Raw genomic sequence first — 21,827 nt, forward strand, 5'->3', positions numbered from 1 at the left:
TACCAAACAATCTAACTATTTAATTTCGAACTGTTTCTCTCCTTGTTTGCCGTATACACACTTTCCAGAATTGTATATGTTTGCTTTGTATCTTTCTAGTTAGTTTTTCTCACTATAGTCCACTTTATCTTGCTTACTGGGGTTGTAAGGCTGTATTCTTAACGCAGTACGTAAGCTGCTTACATACATTTATTGTGAAAGTTGCTTATACAAATAATTTTTCCTTGAAAATGTTCTTCTTCAGATTTATACATTCAACATTAAAGTCCTCATAAAACAATTAATCCGTGCAAGTTTTTTACCACGACAAACAAAAATTGTTTGCCGTGGTAATCTTGAATCAAAATCTGACAAGTAACTTCCAGTCTGGAATGGCGTTCCCCATACGCTTGGGTTTGAATATCCTTAGCCACTCCCCTCCAACCGTTGTCTGCCATGAGCGAGAGATGGAGAGGAGGAGCGCTGAAGTAAAACCCTTCCCTCTATTCAATATTCCGTTACACTTGGAAATACGTCACAGCACTGAAATAAAATCAGTTGCAACTTCCGGTTCACTGGGACTTTAAGTATAGCCAATTTAAGTTTGAAAAAAATATGTTGTATTTATAATGTCACACTTACTATTAATCTAACAATTTAAATGTTTTTTTTCATACATAAAATATATATATAGATGGATTTTAGTAAGAGGGTCCCACATTAAGGTTCATCATATTTGGGGGTCCTTGGCATCATAAAGTTTGAAAAGCCCTGTATATATATATATATATATAAAGTGTGTGTGTGTGTGTGTGTGTGTATGTCAGTATGTATGTATGTATGTCAGTATGTATGTATGTCAGTATGTATGTCAGTATGTATGTATGTCAGTATGTATGTCAGTATGTATGTATGTATGTATGTCAGTATGTATGTCAGTATGTATGTATGTATGTATGTATGTATGTATGTCAGTATGTATGTCAGTATGTATGTCAGTATGTATGTATGTATGTATGTCAGTATGTATGTATGTATGTATGTCAGTATGTATGTATGTATGTATGTATGTATGTATGTATGTATGTATGCATGTATGTATGTATGTATGTATGTATGTATGCATGTATGTATGTATGTATGTACATGTATATTATATATATATATATATATATATTATATATATATATATATACACACTACAGGCCAAATAGGCTGGCAGAAAAATAATCTTATTGTTGAGCCTTGTAACTAGAAACAAATTATGCTAACTATAGAAACTTTCATGACTTTAATGATTTATTAATTGCCAAAACATTTGCAGGCCAGGAAATTACAATTTTAAAATTCCCTAATATTCCCAGGTTTTCCATGAGGAAATCCTGCCACATAAAGTTCTAGTGCTTATAAGTTTACCATTTAAAAGTGGTTCTTGTAATTAAATAAGTTGGGAAAAACAAACTCTGCAACTGTGCCTAAGAAAACATGGCTTAAAGAAGAACAAGAAAATAAGTTCTCCAAGGCATCTGAAAATAGTTACAAACCCCAGTTGCATAAAAAAAAAGAGAGGAAGAAAAAAAACAAAACAAAAAAACAACCACCAACAGACAGTTGTGACTCCACCCAATCAGCTCTGGGGTTTCCCTCATCCCCCATCCAATCAGAGGCAGAGCAATGATGTCATAATGCACTGGCGGAGGGTAGGTTCCTGTGTTTAGTGGCCTGGCATGAGCTCTTCCCTGTCTGAACCCAACACACTCCACACAACTGCCAACAGACAACACGGACTACAATAAACTACTGCCTCCTACTGAAATGTCTGCTTTCACCGGACCAAATTAAAACAGACGAGGTGAAAACAAAGCAAACAATAACTTTGCCCATGTTTCGGCCTAGATTTCTCCAGTTTTGTTATAATAAACTCCAGGTGTTGTACTGTATTGTGATGTTTTGTGTTCACAACCAAGGCCAAATTCTACTGCATGACTGAAGCAAATAAAGTGTTTCAGATTTTTGGAATAAACACCACAAAAGTGTTCAAGAAAGCTAAACGACATGAGAGGTGAAGATGAGTTCAGCCTAACAAACGGCCAAACCCATTATGCAATGCTCTAGTTTTTTTTCTAGAGTTTTTGCTATGACATTCATCACACTGAAACAAGCCAGCAGCCCTGGGCGAGTTTAGGCAGAGAGAATAGAGATCTTATTTTCTCACTATCCCCTTCCTCCAGTATGTGGGCGTAGGGACAGATGAAACAGGTGGATGGTGGAATGGAACTCATAAAGCCAATTTGGCGAACGCCATTGATCGCAGAGCCCACCGTTCTGTTCGGATGACAGGTCTGAAATGAAGGTGCGTGCTGGGAACAAATAAAAATGAATCTTGATCTTACGAGGTGTCGTAAATGTTGATTATGCAGTAGGTGGACTTGCTGAAATGTGTTTTATCATGATTAAAAGCCACTGCGGTCGAGCTCAAGTCGCATGGACGCTAAAACATACACACACAACTACCAGAAGTAGGGTCTTATCAAAATTTGCAGCAGTCTGCTCCATAATGAAGCAGCTAAACTTAGACGTCGCTAAAACAACACTTGCCAAGCAACCATGTATGGGCAAGTTACTTAAAAGGAAGGTCATCTCAAACATGCACAAATGTACAAACATGCAGAGGGACAAACATCCTCTCTTGGCGTGACTTCACTCACAGCAAGACTCAATGAAATGTGTCTGATTAAAGAATTAATGAAGCAACTAAGTTGTAAAACTTTCAGAGCTCCACAGTACTCCTGCTTCCTGTTTGAAACGGACACACATACACAAAACTTAATTGTGGAAAACACAAAGTGAGCGGCAGACAGCAGCAATCAGAGGCTGGATCATGCCCCTAAGCCCTTAAAATAAATGGATTATTGAGTTAGCTTGCTTTGCAGGAAAGAACAGTCTTCTCAGGCAAAAAATATGCCTTTATTAGGTAATGACCAAATGATCATAACAACTACTGGTAGTCTGGTACACAGTGCCATTTCTCTGCATTCGTGCACAAGTACTTTTTACGTCATAAAGCTACAGTGGCATGAAAAAGTATGTGAACCACTTGCAGAATCTGTGAAAATGGGAATAATTTTAACTAAATAAGAGGGATCATACAAAATGCATGTTATTTTTTGATTTAGTACTGTCCTAAATAAGATATTTTACATAAAAAATGTTTACATATAGTCCACAAGACAAAACAAATTGCTGAATTTATTCAAATAACCCTGATAAAAAGTTTATGAACCATTGATTCTCAGTGCTGTGTGTCGTTCCCTGGATGACCCACGGCTGTTTTTTTGTTTTGTGATGGTTGTTCACGAGTCCCTTGTTTGTCCTGAGCAGTTAAACTGCCCAATGTTCTTCAGAAAAATCCTCCAGGTCCTGCACATTCTTCAGTTTTCCAGCCTCTTATTCATATTTGAACCCTCTCCAGCAATGACTGTATGATTTTAAGATTTTAAGAACACAACTACTAAAAAAGGTTAAAACATTCACTGATGCTCCAGAAGGAAACACAATGCATTAAGAGCCGGGGGGTGAAAACCTATTGAATTTGAAAATCAAGTCAAGTCAAGTCAACTTTATTTATATAGCGTTTTTAACAATGTAGATTTTTTCAAAGCAGCTTTACAGTGTTAAACAGGAAAATAATGCAGCATAATTTTATTCAGCTGGATAGCCATTCTGGAAAAAACGCTGATGTCATCAGTTCATTTCAATTATCATACAGTGACAGTGTGGGCTTTAGATCAATAATTCGATCAGTAATTTAGTTTAAATGGTTAATTTAGTTTATTAATTAGATTTATTTCGATGTTTAGTTGAAAAATTTAGTGTCCCCAACTGAGCACGCCAAGCCAGAGGCAACAGTGGCAAGGAAACCAAAACCCCATTAGGGGTTTCAAGGTAAAATCAAGGTAAATTGTATTTAATTTGTCTTCCGGGAAACATGCAAGTATCTTCTGTTGCTTCTGAAGGGCAGTACTAAATGAAAAAGAAAATTATATTTAAACAAAATAAGAAAACATTTTACATCATTCTGTTCAAAAGTTTTCACCCCCCGGCTCTTAATGCATTGTGTTTCCTTCTGGAGCATCAGTGAATGTTTGAACCTTTTTTTTAGTAGTTGTGTTTGAGTCCCTCAACTGTCCTCAGTGTGAAAAGATGGATCTTAAAATCATACAGTCATTGCTGGAGAGGGTTCAAATATGAAAAAGAGGCTGGAAAACTGAAGAATATGCAGGACCTGGAGGATTTTTCTGAAGAACATTGGGCAGTTTAACTGCTCAGGACAAACAAGGGACTCATGAACAACCATCACAAAACAAACAAAAAACAGCCGTGGATCATCCAGGGAACGACACACAGCACTGAGAATCAATGGTTCATAAACTTTTTATCAGGGTTATTTTAATAAATTCAGCAATTTTTTTGTCTTGTGGACTTTATGTAAACATTTTTTATGTAAAATATCTTATTCAGGACAGTAATAAATAAAAAATAACATGCATTTTTTATGATCCCTCTTATTTAGTTAAAATTATTCCCATTTTCACAGATTCTGCAAGCGGTTCACATACTTTTTCATGCCACTGTAACATAAAAGAGCAAATAATTCAAGATGCATATTTTTGGGAACATTACAGGATGTGATCGCTGTTTTTTCATTGTTCGGAACAGTGGGCCAGCAGATTCTAACCACAAGTTACAAAAGCAGCAGGTTCTCTATTCTGACGAACACATTTTTTTGTGGTCTGCTTCTCTGGTCTTTAACTACACAGGAATCTGTGCTGCTCGATTTCCACAGTCAAGCACCATGCGAACAGACATTGTCAATTGGGCAAGAGGAGGAAAAGGAAGAAAATTAGACCCAGTTGCCTGCTCACTATCACAATGTACTCCTTCACATCGGAATGCTTGGCTCTGACATGTTCATTTAGTGAAAAATCTCTGTTTGGTTGTAATGTCATCTTTAGGTATTTATAGGCCTGCACGTCACCCCAACAACTCAGCAGAAACTCCACAGAATTCAAATGACCATAATTCATTGTGTTCAACAAATAAACTGAAAACTCTCCATGTACATTGACTTTGTTACTTAATTTTATCATTCTTTGAGTGGTTTAATATACAATATTTAAATCCATTATGCAAAATAAGATTTTGCCTCGTGATTTTCCCAATTATTTTATAAATTGCGTAAATAAAATGCAGTAGATTTTGTGCAAAAAGTATTGATTTAATTTCTGCAGTATATTTTATCTTATTTTATCAATGGGTCGGATAAGATTTCTCTTATGCTCACAAAAGATGCATTTATTCGTTCAGAAATCCAGTAAAAACAGTAATATTATGAAATATTATTACAATATAAAATCATGTTTTTTCTATTTTAATATATTGTAAAATGTAATTTATTCCTCTGATGGCAAAGCTGTTTGTCATTATTGCTAAAAGTCACATGATCCTATTATTGTCCTATTATTGATATTATTGTCAATGTTGAAAACAGTTAATATTTTTTGTGGAAACAGTCACTTTTTTCAATGAATATTAAGTTACAAAGAATTCAAAAGCATTGTTATTTGAAAAACAAATCTTCTGTAACATTATAAATGTAACTTTCGATCTATTCAATGCATCCTTGCTGAATACTTCTTTCAAAAAAAAAACTTCCTGACGCCAAACTTTTGAACATTAGCATGTATCAACATCACATTGACAATTAAAAAAAACAAAACAAAAAACACTATGCAACAATAATGGTTGACACATTTGACCATATTTAAATGAATTCACCAGAATTCTGTCTTTTACCCCCTCAAGTGAGCAATAATTAAAATGACACCCACGATGTACTGAAATGTACCAACAAGTAGCAGTGACGCATCAGTAGCACAAAATAATCTAAAGGAAGAACATCACGATGAGGGTTGTTGCTAGCCTGCATTGTTTGTTTACAGTCATTTATAAATCAAATCTGCATCAAAAACACCAACAACCATCCCGTAACTTGGCAGACATGGAACTGTGTTGCTATACGTTGTCATAGCAACAGATACCAGGGAACAGGGTAGCATGCATGCATGCATGCAGTGATATGCAATGATGAGCCTGTGATAAGATTGTGTTTGTGTGTGTGATTGCATATGTGTATGCGTTTCATAGAAGTGGAAAGGGATTTTAGGCCCCCGTATTTCCTCCTGATTTAGCCCAAGTGATTTCCGCATTAATGATGGTGACACTTGGATGATGTCTGGCCTCCAAAAGGCACACACTGAGTTGATTGGCTTAGGTGATCACGAACAACACAGCACTAATTCCAAGCCTAGGATAAGCATCTTGTCTGTCCCTTTAATAAGCCTCTCAGCATAACGCTTTTAGAGGCACAGGAGGCTGAATCCATTTGGGACGCATTTCCACAAGCTCAATTTATAAATTCTGTCTTGCACGTGAAATGTCTTTTCTTCCTTTTCTTTAGGAACTCTTTAGGTGATGAATGTTGTCACTGCTTCAAACTGAGGCTGGCATTGTTGCCTGTTCCCCTCAGTGAAGTATGAGAGCATTTAACTCTGCTTCTAAATTGAAATTGGCCTCAGTTTGTTTGCAAGATTTGTTCCAGAACTATTTTTAGAATTCGTTTTTTCTCTTTTTCCTATGTGACAGTACTACGCATTAAAAACATGCATGAAAATGTCTAATATTAATGTAAAAGGGGAAACAAAATAAGGACTATTCTGTTCAAAATAAGGAGTAATTTAACACAAAAGGCACCTAGTACAACAAAAAGTGTTCAACATACAGTACGTTACAGTGAATAGTCTGCATTAGGCTTCCTAAACACGTGCGTCTGTGACTCTGCTTCCTTTGGCATTCTTGGATCATGCTGCAGTGGGAGCAGGCGCAAGGAAGAACGTGAGAGGCATAAAAATGACAGTGCACTAAAAATATGAGGGAAATGAAGGATGGCAGACGGGAATCCCTTGCTGGGTGAGATGCGGAAGACCACGGTATGATGGGAAGAGGATGAGAAGAAAAAAGGCTATCAGATGCAAAGTCCAGCCTGGACAATTAAAAGCAGGAAAAGCCAAGATTTGACTGTAGTGTGTGACCTACAGTAAGTCACAATAAGCCTGCCCACCACACTGTAATCCTGCTGACAAGCGCGGCTAGAGGCTGTTGAGAAATAAAACCATACAAATCCTATGCAAATCCATAAATATTTATCTACATATATTTACAGCATATTCAAAAAGTGAATGGGGTTTATTTAGCATTTATTGAATGTTTCCTTATGAAAAAAGGGGAATGCTTGCGCTACGTCTGACGAGCGTAACAGGTAACTAAGCATTTTTAACTGCAGAGGCACTTTCAACACTTTTCCATTAATTGAATACGGAAAGCGATCGGCCGAAACTTTACTTTATTAAGTTTTAAATATGGATATTTTTCTTACACAACTGCATCGATTCGCTTCAGAAGGCCTTTATTAACACCCCAGAGCCATGTGGAGCACGTTATTTTACGGACGGATGCATTTTTATGTACTTCAAAAACAGTTTTGCTGCTATTATAAACAATTGCTGCTATTATAAAGCTTGGATAAGCCAGGACTCTTTTTTAATATAACTCGTCTGAAAGACGAATGTCATATACACCTAGGATGACTTGAGGGTGAGTAAATCATGGGCTAATTTTCATTTTTGGGTGAACTATACCCTTTAATGGGCGTATCACATTCAAGACTTGGAAGTAAACGGCCACTGCTATGATTGAGTAACAGTTTTATATATTAAAATAATGTTCAACGTTCCCGCAATTACAGGTGTGGAATTGTTTTGAAAACTTCCAATGTTGAAAAATAGCAACCGGTGAAATTCAGCCATACATATTTGAGCCAGAGTGTGATCCCAAATCTGAAGACAACGAACCTACACTCTAAAAAAAAAAAAGGTTCTATATGGCACCAAAAATAGTTCTTGGCTCGTAATCATAGGGGAACCTTTTTTAGTGCTATATAGCACCATTTTTGGTGCTTCAGTGGTTCTTCAGCGGTTCTTCAGAGGTTCTTCACCGGTTCTTCAGAGGTTCTTCACCGGTTCTTTGACTAAGGTGCTATATAGCACCTCTGAAGAACCACTGAAGCACCAAAATTGGTGCTATATAGCACTAAAAAAGGTTCCCTTATGATTACGAGACTTTTTTTTTTAGAGTGTACACCTCAAATACAAAGGATACTCCAAGTTCAAGTTCAAGTTCAATTTTATTTGTATAGCACATTTCCAACAGCCCCCAGGCTGACCAAAGTGCTTTACAGAAGAGCAAGAATATCACACATACAGAAAAATAAAAATAAATAAACCACATAAGAATATAAAAACCACCTATAAAAAAGTTTAACAAATCACCATAATCAGTACACTAAGGAAAATAAAAAAGTTTTTAGCAGGGACTTGAAAATAGACAAGGAAGGGGCCAGCCTAATCTCTAAAGGCAGGGTATTCCAAAGTCGTGGCCCTGCCACCGCAAATGCACGCTCACCTCTACGCTTTAGTCTAGCGCGAGGAACGACCAACAAAGCCTGATCACAAGAACGGAGGCTTCTGGGTGGAGTATAGGAGTGAAGGAGTTCAGATAAATAGACAGGAGCTTTGTTATGAAGGGATTTATACACGAAGAGTAGAATTTTGAAGTCTATTCTCTGACAAATCGGCAACCAGTGAAGGGATCTAAGAATCGGAGTGATGTGATCATGTTTACGACACTTTGAAAGCAGTCTGGCAGCAGCATTTTGGACAAGCTGAAGTCGCGCAATTTGAGATTTAGATATACCGCAATATAGGGAATTGCAATAATCTAAACGCGACGTAACAAACGCATGAACAGCCATTTCGAGTGTTTTTGGGGAGAGAAAGTTTTTAATTTTTGACAGTAGACGAAGCTGATAAAAACTGGATCCAACAACAGAGGAGATATGTCTGTCAAATTTTAAAAGCTGGTCAAAAATAATACCCAAGTTCGTCACCCGTGTCGATCTAAAAGCGGATAAACTTTCTAGCTCAGGACCTATACACTGAGAGTTTTCATTTGGACTGAATACAATCACCTCTGTCTTGTCCTCGTTTAAGAAGAGGAAGTTCTGGGCTAGCCATATTTTAACCTCCTCTAAGCATTGGAGAAGAGAGGTGATCGCAGTGGAGTTGTTTTTCTTTACTGGAAGATAGATTTGGGTGTCATCTGCATAGAAATGAAAGGACACACCATGCTTTCTTAAAATAGAGCCCAAAGGCAGCATGTACAAAGAGAATAGAGAGGGAGCTAAAATAGAGCCTTGAGGAAGGCCACAGGTCAGAGGAGCGGCGGAAGATGAAAAGACTTGCACTCCAGTCTGCGACAGCATGGTAATTCATCATCTTTATTTATGTTTATTCCTTATGTATTTGTGAAGTGTTGTATTTTGTATTACATTATATTAGTGTTGAAACAAAAATGCTACAGAAAGGTGTTCATCTCATTGAAACATTTGCCAAATGTGAAACATATATGCATATTGCATGTTTTATGGTTATGGCAAATAAAGTACTTCGAGTTATCACAGTTATAACTGACAGGATAATTATTGTGGCTAGTTATGAATGAATGACCATTGTTTGCTGCACTGTTTTACTTATATTCATTTTTCGTCATTTTCATTGAAGTGAAAGTAAAGTGAGTACATATCAAATGATCTGTAGACAAAGCAATAGTCACAACATGGTAAAAACATGTTTGTTACTCACACTTGTGTGGTGCACCATTACTCTCTGTTCTAATAGTCGTCACTGCATAATTACGTAACTGACAGATAAAGTTCATCCATGATTTTTTGATGTTAGGATCGCAAGGATGGCAGTATAAAGACTATTTTCCCACAACATGGGACTGCAAAACATCTTGTAGTCCTCAGAGGCATCTCTCTGTTTTTTTTTTTTGCTGGAGTAATCGTGTGTTTGTGTCTCTCTCGAATTAACTACAACATAACATGTGCAAATCAGTGGGTGGGGCTAAAGAGCCAATGATGTAGAGGTAGGCATTGTTTTTTTATGCAGAGGCAGTCTTTCATCGCACTATGATGTCATACTGAGAAAAAATCTGAAACAAGTCATTTTGGGAGCTTGGTTTCAGTTAAAACTGTTTTTGAACTAACAAGGAAGTTTTGAGTTCTAAAACTTATAGGATTTCATTCATGTCCAAACATCAAGGAAAGTTAGATCTCAATTCAAGACTCTTTTAATCTTAAACACACACAAACACGCACACACGCACGCATTTTCAAAAAAACATTCTGTATGATTTATACGTTTTTTTCCTCATGGGGACCTCAATTTAACGTCCTCATGAGTCTGTGCGCATTCAGGTTAAAGTCCCTACTGGGATAGAAAAACATCCCCACACAAACACACCCACACTTACTGACACAAGTTTGGGGTCAGTAAGATTTTTTTTTTTTTCTGTGTTTGATTGTTACAAAAAAAAAAAAACAAATTATATATATATATATAATTTTTTTTTTTTTTTTGTAACAATCAAACATATATAAATAAAGGCTATTCTTTTGAAGTTTTGTATCCTTAAAAAAATATATCACGGTTTCCACAAAAGCATTATTTGTAATTTGGCTTTTTTGACAATTTGGTCTGCTGGAATTGAAAGCCTATTACATAACTTTAAGCCTGAAAGGAGTTTTAGTTTCCAAGATACAGATATCCTGTACCTTCTTAATTTAAAAAGCGTTTTAATTGAGCATCCCCTTGAACAGGATGTATTAGATTGATATTAGGTTTAATCTTTGTCCAGGAAACACTCATCACTGTTAAAGTGTAGAGCTGGTAAAGTGAATGTTGTGGTGTTTGACTAAAGTGCTCGCCCTTAATGTTTGAGCTCTGATCGTTGCAGGTCTGGGATCAGGGCGCGGAATGAGTAAATATTTACCACAATGCAGTGGGACTTTTTCCGGAAGGTTCCCGGCACTTGCAGGGAATTAAGCAGCTTCTGAACAGAGGGAACACCCTGCTGTTAAACACAGGAGAGACCTCGGGAAGACACACACAGATGGACGCTCACACGTGCTGTGGGGCTTTGCAACAAGGAATATAACATATAACATAGGCTTGCTTTGTAAACACTGAAAATAATGGATGAGCTCACAATGGAAATATTAGAGGCTGCTTTAATATGAATGTGTGCAGTACCACAGAAGGGGGGAAAATGTGAAAATGTGAAATGTGACTCCAATATTGCAATCATGATTTTCCAATTGAAATCCTAAAGGTCACAAAACTAGAAGCGGGATAGATAAATTAAAGGGGTGGTAAACCACGATTTCACTATTCTAACTTTAGCTAGCGTGTAATGTTGCTGCTTGAGCATAAACAACATCTGCAAAGTTACAACGTTTCAAGTTTAAAGCAAAGGGAGATATTTGCTTTTAAAGAAATCCATTTCTAAGAACTACAGCAAACGGCCAGTAGGCGACTACAGACATTCCTCCAGGGTTGGTGACATCACCAGGCTCAATATTTACATAAACCCCTCCTCCGAGAATATTAAATAAGGGGGGGGTGAGGCCATTTTGTATCGCGGCGCTGTTGTGGTATAGTTAGGCTGGAGTGTTGTTGCCGCGATGCCAAGGAAACGCTGTTATTTTCATCCGGATTGCAGGTCTGGGGTACTTGCTCTGTTCAGCCTTCCTTGGGACGGGGGTGCGTTGCAGAGCGTTTAACATACAACATGTTGCACGTGTGTATGAGACAGCGGGGAACAGGCGCGCGCGGGGCTCCCTGCAGCACATCTCACGGAGGAAAACATCCACCGTCTTCGCGATTACAATGCCGGATTTGCACAATGTCAGCTGCGTGAAAAAAACACTGCCAGTGCGTGGATGCACGACGCGCGCTGCACATTTCACGGAGGACAACTTCCACAAACTTCGCGAGTTCAATACAGGATATGCACAACAGCTTATCCTGAAAGCTGGATTTACAAACAGAAGCTGTTTACGGGCCACAACCTGTAAGTCTGATTTATTTTTCATAGATGTGTTTTCCTGTAATAGGTTGTAGCAAGGAAGTAAACAGATGACAACACCGTTCTGCAAACCAGTCTGTTAAATACTCATTCATACTTAACGTTATCCGACGAACACCTAACGTTACAAACACTAACGTTAAAATCTCAACAGCGAACCTGGCATTAGTGTAAATGATTCTTTGATTAGAGCTTTTATGTATTGTTTATCTACAGGCATGCTAAACATGGTTCTGTGTGTGATTTGGCTAACTTACTAGTTAAAGCCAGTGCTTAGTGTTCGTTTTGGGTTAGTTCTTGCGACAGATATTTGGCTATAATCGTTCTAAAAATACAAAAGTTAAAATGCCATTCAGTAGCGATTATAGATCCGCAGTCTTTACTCTTGAGGACTGAACAGGTTGTGCTCGATCATCTTCACTCAAATGTTCTGGGTCTGATTCAGGCTCATATGGTTTTATTGACGCCGTTGTTTCTAATACTGACCAAAGCACAGCCTCCGGTAAAGGTAAGGGGCGTGACGTTTCCGACAAACGTGCACTAGGCGGTTAGCGAATCACAACACACTGGGCCAGCTAACCAATAAGAGCCCAGCGCGTATTTTTGAGGGACTGGCTTCATACAACCCGGAAACCATCAGACCGTTTTACAAGGAGGGACAGAGCAGTGTAGAATAAACGTCAAATATATGAAAAATAAGGCAATTTTTTTTAAACGAAGCATGAACACATGTTACAGTGCACCCCACAAACACAATCAAGCCTTCAAAAGAATGTGTTTTACCACCCCTTTAATAAAAAGGGTGGAGAGGTACAGATGGTAGAAAGAAAAAAAAAGAATTAATTCACCAAACCTTTCCTGCTCTCTCATTTTAGAGTAACATGAGGATGAAATATGCAAGGACAAAATGGTACTATAAAAAGGTGTGTATATATATATATATATATATATATATATATATATATATATATATATATATATATATATATATATATATATAGGCCTGAACTCCGACTATATAATGGCTTTAACCGAGAACCAGGTCTTGTGTGACTGTAAATGGATGTAGCTGAAAGGTTCCTGTGGTCTTGATGGATCCACGTCTGCAGCTGTAGGAGAATATAATGTAGAAGATGTTGCAATCATGTCCTGCCAACCTGTCTGTACAAGTTTAAGATTTTGCATACAAACACAGACACCTTGAGTGTCCCAGAGTGTCTTCAACATGGATGACTCTAACATGTCCTGACTCAAGCAACAGCATAAAAGGGACCACAACACTATCTTATCCTCATCTAGAACACCTATGAATAAATATATCCAGCACTTCAAAACCTAAAATGGTGGTGACTAATGGATGTAGCATGTTCAAACTCTCCTTCTTTGGGACAGTAGAAAACCTCAGTAATAACATGAACAGCCTTCAGACAGAGTGATGGCACTGAAATAAAGACACAACACCTTAAAACTCAGCACTCAGAATACATGGGGTTCTGTTGTGCTGTGAGTCAGGTTACTTTGTGTCACACACACACACACACACACACACACACACACACACACACACACACAATAAGGGTGGCACTGTCTTGCAAACACAAACAAGGACGCTTGATTTTCTCTCTTTAGAGAGCAAGAAGATATGACAGTGGGAATAAATTCCATGGAAAACAAGTTGACAGTTCAGTGGTAGTGCTTATGGGTGTGATTGAGTAAACCAGATCAAGACTTGGATCAAGAAGATTTAAGGTGAAGTGTGTGCTTTCTGCACCATTAGCAGCACAAAATACAACTGCAAACAACTATTGGTTTTCACACTGGTTTCCCTAACGTCTGACTGCCATTGGACAAACATGTAGTCCTGCCCTAACCTAACTCACACCAGTGGCTGAGACAAACAAAGCAACATTATAATACAGATTTCATTTAAAGCGACCAACCTTCTCTCAAAAATCAGATATAAATCCAAAGTTAATTCATAATTTGTAAGAGAGTCTGTAATCTTGAAATATTTTGGATTCACTAAGGCTAAACAATGTGAACACAATATACACTGAAAGCTAGCAGAGTGATGTTACAAAACTAGAAAGCATCCATTATAATCATAAGGTTGTCTATAGTTGTGCTTGTACTTCAGATGCCACAGTGTAAATAAACAGATTTATTCTGAAATGTTGGCAGGCTCCTTTATTATAATGGGTATACAAATGCTTAAAAACTGATTGATTCCTTTGTATATTTTATTCAACATTAAAAATGTTTTACTTTGGTGCTCCTACGAGGACCAACGTGAAGTTGGTTATTTAGAAGACGGCTATTTTTTAGAATAAAAGTTTAACAGTCTCTAAACAACTGGATTAACTAGATTGCTATCTGACCAGTCTAGTACTTCCAACTCTCTCATGTTGTGCCTGGTGTGTTTCTATGGTCTTCCATATGGCAGGCAGAGAGAGCTGCTGCTGTTGCATCCCTCATCTCTGAATGAGAGGCCCTGGCAAGGCATCAAAGACCTGCTCTTATGGTAAACACCACTATCGTATCCAGGCCTGTGAAACCCACCCGTCAGTATTCCAAAAAACACAGTAAAAGGGCACACACACAGGTCTGGAATCAGTGAGAAAGAATTACGAGATGTGGTAAAAAGGAATTCATATGACGCACTCTGGCCTCAAGGGACCCTTTTGTTTTTTTTTTAAAGGGGTATTTCTCAGGTGAATCCATCATGAATTTGAAAATAAAATGCAATTTTTAGGGCGACCTCCAATGCCTTGCTTCATGACAGTTTGAAATACGTTATGGCTCTGGTTATGGCACACAATAAATCCCCTCTTGTGAATGTACAAATAAAAAAAAAGAGGTTCAAAATCTCTGCTGTCCAAGTTATATATTAAAAGAAAACAGCTCAGATAGGACCATATGTCAGCATAAGACAGAATGAAAAACGAAGCTGTCATCAACCCAGACATAAAATCAAGATCTGCCCGCAGACATCCGTTCTGATGCTGAATGAGACACCATCTCTGTCTGACTTGAACATCACTCACCCTGCAGACAGACATCTGGTTGGTCGTCAGGGTGCCCGTCTTGTCTGAGCAGATAACAGAGGTGCATCCCAGCGTCTCCACCGAGGGCAGCGAACGAACAATGGCATTTTTCTTGGCCATGCGACGGGTGCCCAGGGCCAGGCAGGTGGTGATGACAGCTGGAAGACCCTCCGGGATTGCAGCCACTGCCAAGGCCACAGCTATCTTGAAGTAATAGATGGCACCTCGGATCCACGAGCCGCCATGGACCGGGTCGGCGAAATGGCCGATGTTAATGACCCAGACGGCGATGCAGATGAGGGAGATGACCTTCGAGAGCTGTTGGCCGAACTCATCCAGCTTCTGCTGCAGCGGGGTTTTCTCCTGCTCAGTTGCCGCCATCTGGTTACGGATCTTACCGATTTCAGTGGAAACAGCGGTGGAGACAACAACACCGATGGCCCGACCCGCAGCGATGTTTGTGCCCTTTTGGAAAACATGAGAGCATGCGCATATAAGCACATATACACCTAAATGAAACAAAGCCACCAAAAGACCTTTCAAATCTAAATTTACAATTTTGCAGACTTGAAAAAAACAACAACAACAGCATCAGAAGTTCCTCAGTCTCATATAATTTTATAAAACGTAGCTTGGAAAAATCATTGACTTGTGTGGAGTTGGCTATAAGAACATTGGGGACATTTTCCCCTAATAGGAAACTACATCTTTCATTACCACAATGTGTTGGAAAATGCATAAAGCTGGACTATAAAAGCACATGGGCCATATACAGTTTATTTTAAATGACTAAAGGAGAAAACAGGGAGACTGCATTAACTCTGACGTTATTCTATTACTCACTTGGCCAATAACGTCACCTGAGGTGTTCCCTATCCCCAGATGATGTTAACGCAATCTAAGTGGATTGAGAGCGGTCAAATACATGCCTACTTAGAGCATCTGAATGACCGCAAATGAATGCAGACAGGAAGAGTATGTTTAGACTGAGTGCACGAACAGAACACTTAAGTCTTATTATATCCTACAGTCTAATGACATCCTCCAAACCAGAGATACAAAAAAAGACAAAAATAAAGAAAAAAGCAATAGTTCTGTAATCCATGAAAAGACTAAAAATGCTATGCGATGAGTAGGCAGAAAATATTAACTAACATATTGCTTATATGCAAATATACTGCTTATTATATGCACATGAGACAAAGTTCCCCTCCCAAAACAGGAAGTGAAGTGCTTACAGAAAACAGCATGTTCTTTTTGTCTTGATTGACAGCTCGAGGATCTGGCACGGGATCAGTGTGTTTGATAACAGAGACAGATTCACCTAAAGAACACACAAGAAGTTTTAAATAAAGCAATACTGGGAGCTGGGCAATGAAATGCAATGCTGTTTATCTCAGACGTCCACAGTACCTGTAAGAATTGACTGGTCCACTCTTAGGGTGGTGGATTTGATTGATGTGATCCTGATATCTGCTGGCACTTTATCCCCAACTAGTAAACAAAATGGGTCGAGAGTTACTTCATCAAAAGGCAGGCAAAGACACTCCTACGTTACTGATGAATGCAAGAAAAAGTGTGTATGACATATGCCTGAGGGGTCATAACCGCAATCATAAACAGGAAATAAGACAGGCCACTGTACAGTCATCATTCAAGGCTGTTCTTGACCTCTTGTTTTCCAGGTAAACACTTAATTACAACAAATCGAAGCTGAACTACTAGGACAAAAAGCCTGAAGCAAAGCGAAAAGGTGTCTGAAACAAAAAGAAAAAGAGAGAGCAAGAGAGAGAAACATCACCTCGAAGACTAACTGCAGGCACACTGGAAAACCGTTCGATACCCAGTTGATGAGAGCACACAAGTGATCAATATTCAGTTCATGCTTCTAATTTAAAAAAAAAAAATGCTTCTAATACAAAAGGGAATAAAAAACAAGAGGTGGGAAAACCCAGTCAGTTGGATGAAACACAATCAGTCAAAAAGTGTTGTTTTCAACTGGGTTTTGTGAGTCCTTGCAGCCATTTAGGCTTTGAGCAATATATATTTTGTAGTAGCTTGACATAAATGAACCTTTGCGCTTTCCTAACCGAGACGTCAAGACAAAGCTTCATAGACACTCAGCAAGCTGCAGGGATCTGCTTGTGCATTCACAGCTCAAACAAAGAATGACACTGCAAGTTCAGCTTATTGAAAATGAGCTTTTTATGAAAACTGCATTAAGCAAACGTCTGTCCAGCATTCTACATATCCCAACAGTCTGCTACACTACCATTTAGAAGTTTGGTGTCTGAAAGAATTTTTAATTGTGAAATATGTTTTTAAAAAGATTTTATAAACTATTGTTACAATTGAATAATTGCCATAATAATAATAACAGCAGCAGTGTCCTATGATCCTTCAGAAATCATTCTAATATGCTTTTATTTGGTCATAAATGTTGAAAACATTTGGGTAATATTTTGGGTAATATTATCGTGGAAACTGGGATACATTTTCTTTAGAAGGAATATATATTGTATCCCAGAGAGGACCAGGCCTGGACTATTTATGTTGTGTTTTATTATGCAGCAGTCCTCCGTGAGGGGTGTTTGTTTAATTTATGATAATAAAGTGCATTAAATGTTCGCCGGTTCCAGCCTTCTTCCTCCCGGGCTTCGGCACCAATGAAACAATGTTAAAAGGATAAGAGAAGGAGGAGGCGGGAACCGGCGAACATTTAATACAGGGTTCGTACAGATACTGTAAAATGAAATTCCAAGACTTAAGGACTTTTCAAGCACTACTTTTTTGGTTTTCAAGGACTACAATCAGAGCTTTCACTTAACAAACAATATCTTTATTATCTTTCAAAATCTAAAAAAGGTAAACTAGAGATAAATAAAAAATAAACAAATAAAAATAAAAAGGTACGAATAAAGTGCAGCTCAATGACTGGTAACTTTAACTATTGAAATATTCTATGACAAAGATATTGTTTCCTTATTCAAACTGATTTGTTCTAAATTAAGAGCTCCAACCTATATTCAGTGTGTAAATCAAATCAATACAAAGCAAAGGTCTGTGCACTGACTTTTACCTGAACTTTAAAGGGGACTCGTGTGCTAGAGATGTGTGGATCAGCTCTAACGTCACCTGAATCTGCAGTTAAAAATAAATCATCCACCCGCCAACTGCCCGAACCTATGATATTATCTGATTTAGATATCTGCACCTGATCATCACATTACAATTGTTCAAATTCTCAATCTTAAGCACAATTTTACTCCCTTCAAACTTAAATTGTCACTGTTTCATTGTTGGAAAACAGAATTTCAGAATAATTTCTGTTAACCGTGTATTTTTAGTTCAAGCTGTTAAGTTATAAAGCAATATCTCATGCAGGGATTTTCCTTTGTGTTTTATAATGACCACTGGGAGGTGATCTAGGCATATACAGTATTTTCCTTGATTGGTATTCCCTGAAGAGATCACTAAAAAGAATCAGTTCAAAAGAACGATTCTTTCACGAACCGGACATCGATTTGTTGAAAACAAAAGTAAAGAGTGACACACGTTCATTGCGTTTTACAGTGAAATGAGAGTTTAGCCGATGTTAATGGAGATTTAGCTCTCATCCACTGGCAATTCATTGGAATGTTTTTTTTTTTTATTACTTGGCCCGCCCGACCCGCAGATCTGCGGATATAACCTCGATCTGTGCATCACTATCGAGCAGTTTGAGAATGGACACAGGCCGGGAACCTGCAACTGAACCGTGTCGGTGAAAATGTGTATCTGAGCATGTTGTTTTGTTGACAGCCGGAGGCGGCACGAAGTTTGACGGAGGCAGCCGCCTCGTAATTCCCTATGCAGGAAAAAACCTTCTTTATTATTCGTCTTTCAATAATTTAAGCACTTTTCAAGTACCTTTTCATAAATATGGCTGTTTTCAAGGGTTTTCCAGGACTTCCATTTCAAAAAGTCAAATTCAAGTACTTCAAGCACTTTCAGCACCTTGTACGAACCCTATTAATATCATAAAATAAACAAACACAAAACAAAAGTAAAGCGGCAGCCCCTCACAAATGACACATAAAAACTCCTCTCTCTTCCTGTTGTCACTCCTTTTATGCTCCCGTAGCTCTGCTGTGATAAACTCGAGGCTGGTTCGGCGCACAGGTGACACTCATCAACACTCACGCCACCGACCTCACTCCATTTCCATGACTCCCATGACTCAATAACTCACATTTTTCCATGTTCAAAACCATTCCACAGAAACTATACAAAATAGTGTCCGGTTTCCATGTATACCTATAACCCTGCAACTGGGTGTGAGTGAACTTGCAAATTCTCATCCCCATGTCAAATAGCTCCTGGACCAGGACAGGCTGCAGGGGAACTTAACAGGCATTTAAAGCCATTAGAGTCCCTTAGTGTCGTAATTATACTCCATTTAAACCCTTAGGCTGAGCTGGAGGTTCCTGGGGGCAGCAAGGCATGCAAGAGCAGCCACACTTCCCATTAGTCTTTTGCACACTGTTAGACAGATAGTGGATGAGCAGTCCGGAGACAGTGTCGAAACTGAAAGAGGGTGAATGTCAGATTCTTCACAGGACAAAAACAGATTAGGGATATCGACAGGCAGACTTTCTTTTTTGCTGCACGACTAATCATTCCGTAAGTCAGTTAGATCTTGCATAATATTATCATGTACAGTAAAATTTCCCTTTTTCACCCATTTTTTTTTCTGCTCCAACCCTCTGGACACGATTTCTCCGCCGTACGGTCTCTCTTCCTCCCACGTCACAGGAATGGCTCACATCTCTAAGGAGGGAGACGAAACCCCCATCAGGGGCTGCTCTGTGTGGGAGTGGGGATAGAGAGGGCACGGTGGGCGGGAAACTGTTTATGCTCCCAGAACGACGGACCTTTCTTTTCTCATTCTTGGATTTTATCGCTCCCTCTCTTTCCCCTCAGCGGTGTCTCCCACCCACTCGGTCACACTGCGAATGGGTACTAAACCCATCTAAATGCTAATGCGAGCAGCTTTTCGCCATACCAAGCCAGAACAATGCAAAGTGAGCTAAATATACACAGACATTATGACAGTAGATGGCAAGCATCTGATAGCAGGAAACAGGCCGTCACAAACATCGGTCATAAACCTGATTAGAAAGGGTGACGCATGCTAACTTGTAAATGTGGAACGGTATAATAACAGATGCTGGTGAGTTCAAGATGTTTGCGAATGCTGATCAAAATGGTCCAAAAGCCTGTGGGTATGACTAAGGCCATGTTTACACCTGGTATTAAGATGCATTTTGGTCGATCGGATCACAAGAAGAAGAGGGAGACACATTCCCGTCTCTTTTGTTCACTTTCAATCATTCTGTCTTGATTTTTTCGAGGGGAGGGTCTATTGGTTTTTTTCAGGTCTTTCAATCTAATGAACAAAAGTTTGTGCAATGTACATATGAACGCCCATGGAGACCATGGGAAAAAAACATATGGAGAGCATCAGCTTTCGTTTCTGCAAGACCACGCCAAACGCGGTGAGTGCGTGTTAGAAATCAGGAATGGTGACAGAACATTGTGCTTGGTACGTTTTTTGTCTTTAAACCAAACATGGGTGTCCAAATGAAAAAGTTTAAATCCCGTCTGGCTAGTGAGCTTCCCATAATGTTTACACATTAGGTCAGTAGGCGGAGAGTAGGCGATCTTTTGTGGCTGTTTGAACACATTCGATTACATGAGAGTTTACACTACGAATGCAATCCGGTCAAGTGGACTAGCTCAAAACTGCCGCTTGTGATCCGATCGACGCATCTTAATACCAGGTGAAAACAGGGCCTAAAAGATGATCGGTGAAATCGGTGATAAAGTGAATTCATTTTAAAAAACAGAGTGGATGCTTCACTGCTACTCATCCCAAACAGAGTAAAAGAACAACTGAGTTGTTCTTTCCAAATCTACAGGCATTCAGTAAAGCCCCATTCTGGTTCCTCGGATATTCCAATGGAGTGAGAATGTTATTTTTGAGTCTCTGAAACAGCTGAGGGAAATTTCCACTTGGATATTGTGATTACTGCAACCATAATGCTGGCACAATGCTGGGCTGACTGGAAATAGAAGAGTAAATAACCTATAAATATCTATAGTTAACATGCATGCAAAAAAAAAATGGCCGAACACTGTTTTCCGACCTCCAATTCTCTTGGTGGTGGTCCACAGCAAAAGTTCTGATGGAATTGCCACTTAGCAGCGAGGAGAGGGGAACGGGTGTTGTGGGTCATATTTTTGGATGCCATTTGTTTTGAAACTTTTTTTTCTTTTTTGCTGTAGTTACCAATTTATAGTTCTCACAAGTGCCTTTTTCCAATGTGTAATTTTCATTCAACCTCTAGAGAAAGAGAAAGGGTTTTTAGGTAGGGGTTGTTTTGTGCTTGTTTACACACGTTTGATAGTGCTTAGCAACAAGATTATGTCATCGGCGCAGTTGGGTTAGACTGAAATTGAGAAATATATCAGCAGATGCAGCTGACAACACCTCCATCCTGCCAGCGCTTCCCACTTACTGAACAGGACTTGTTAAATGACTATAACCAAATGAACTCAGCAAAAGCAGCTCAGCATGTGTGTGAATGTGTCTACCCCTCGTTAGTGGATTCTCATAGCTATAAACCTGTGGATGGATCTTGAACCTCAGAGCATTCT

At 38.8% G+C, this 21,827-nt stretch overlaps 1 protein-coding gene across 2 annotated transcripts in view; it reads right to left on the reverse strand.

Annotated features, from left to right (window-relative positions):
* The window catches only part of atp2a3 (ATPase sarcoplasmic/endoplasmic reticulum Ca2+ transporting 3), a 77,592-nt gene that overhangs the window by 15,774 nt on the left and 39,991 nt on the right, over window positions 1-21,827 (reverse strand). For both annotated transcript variants that reach the window (XM_079815572.1, XM_079815573.1), the window contains exons 6-8: window positions 16,542-16,622; window positions 16,367-16,452; window positions 15,129-15,593 (exon numbers count right to left, since the gene is read on the reverse strand). In XM_079815572.1, coding sequence (XP_079671698.1) covers window positions 15,129-15,593; window positions 16,367-16,452; window positions 16,542-16,622 — 632 coding nt within the window. The remainder of the gene's footprint in view (window positions 1-15,128; window positions 15,594-16,366; window positions 16,453-16,541; window positions 16,623-21,827) is intronic.

The sequence above is a fragment of the Gobio gobio genome, assembly GCF_949357685.1.
Source record: "Gobio gobio genome assembly, chromosome: 4".
Classification (NCBI taxonomy): Eukaryota; Metazoa; Chordata; class Actinopteri; order Cypriniformes; family Gobionidae; genus Gobio; species Gobio gobio.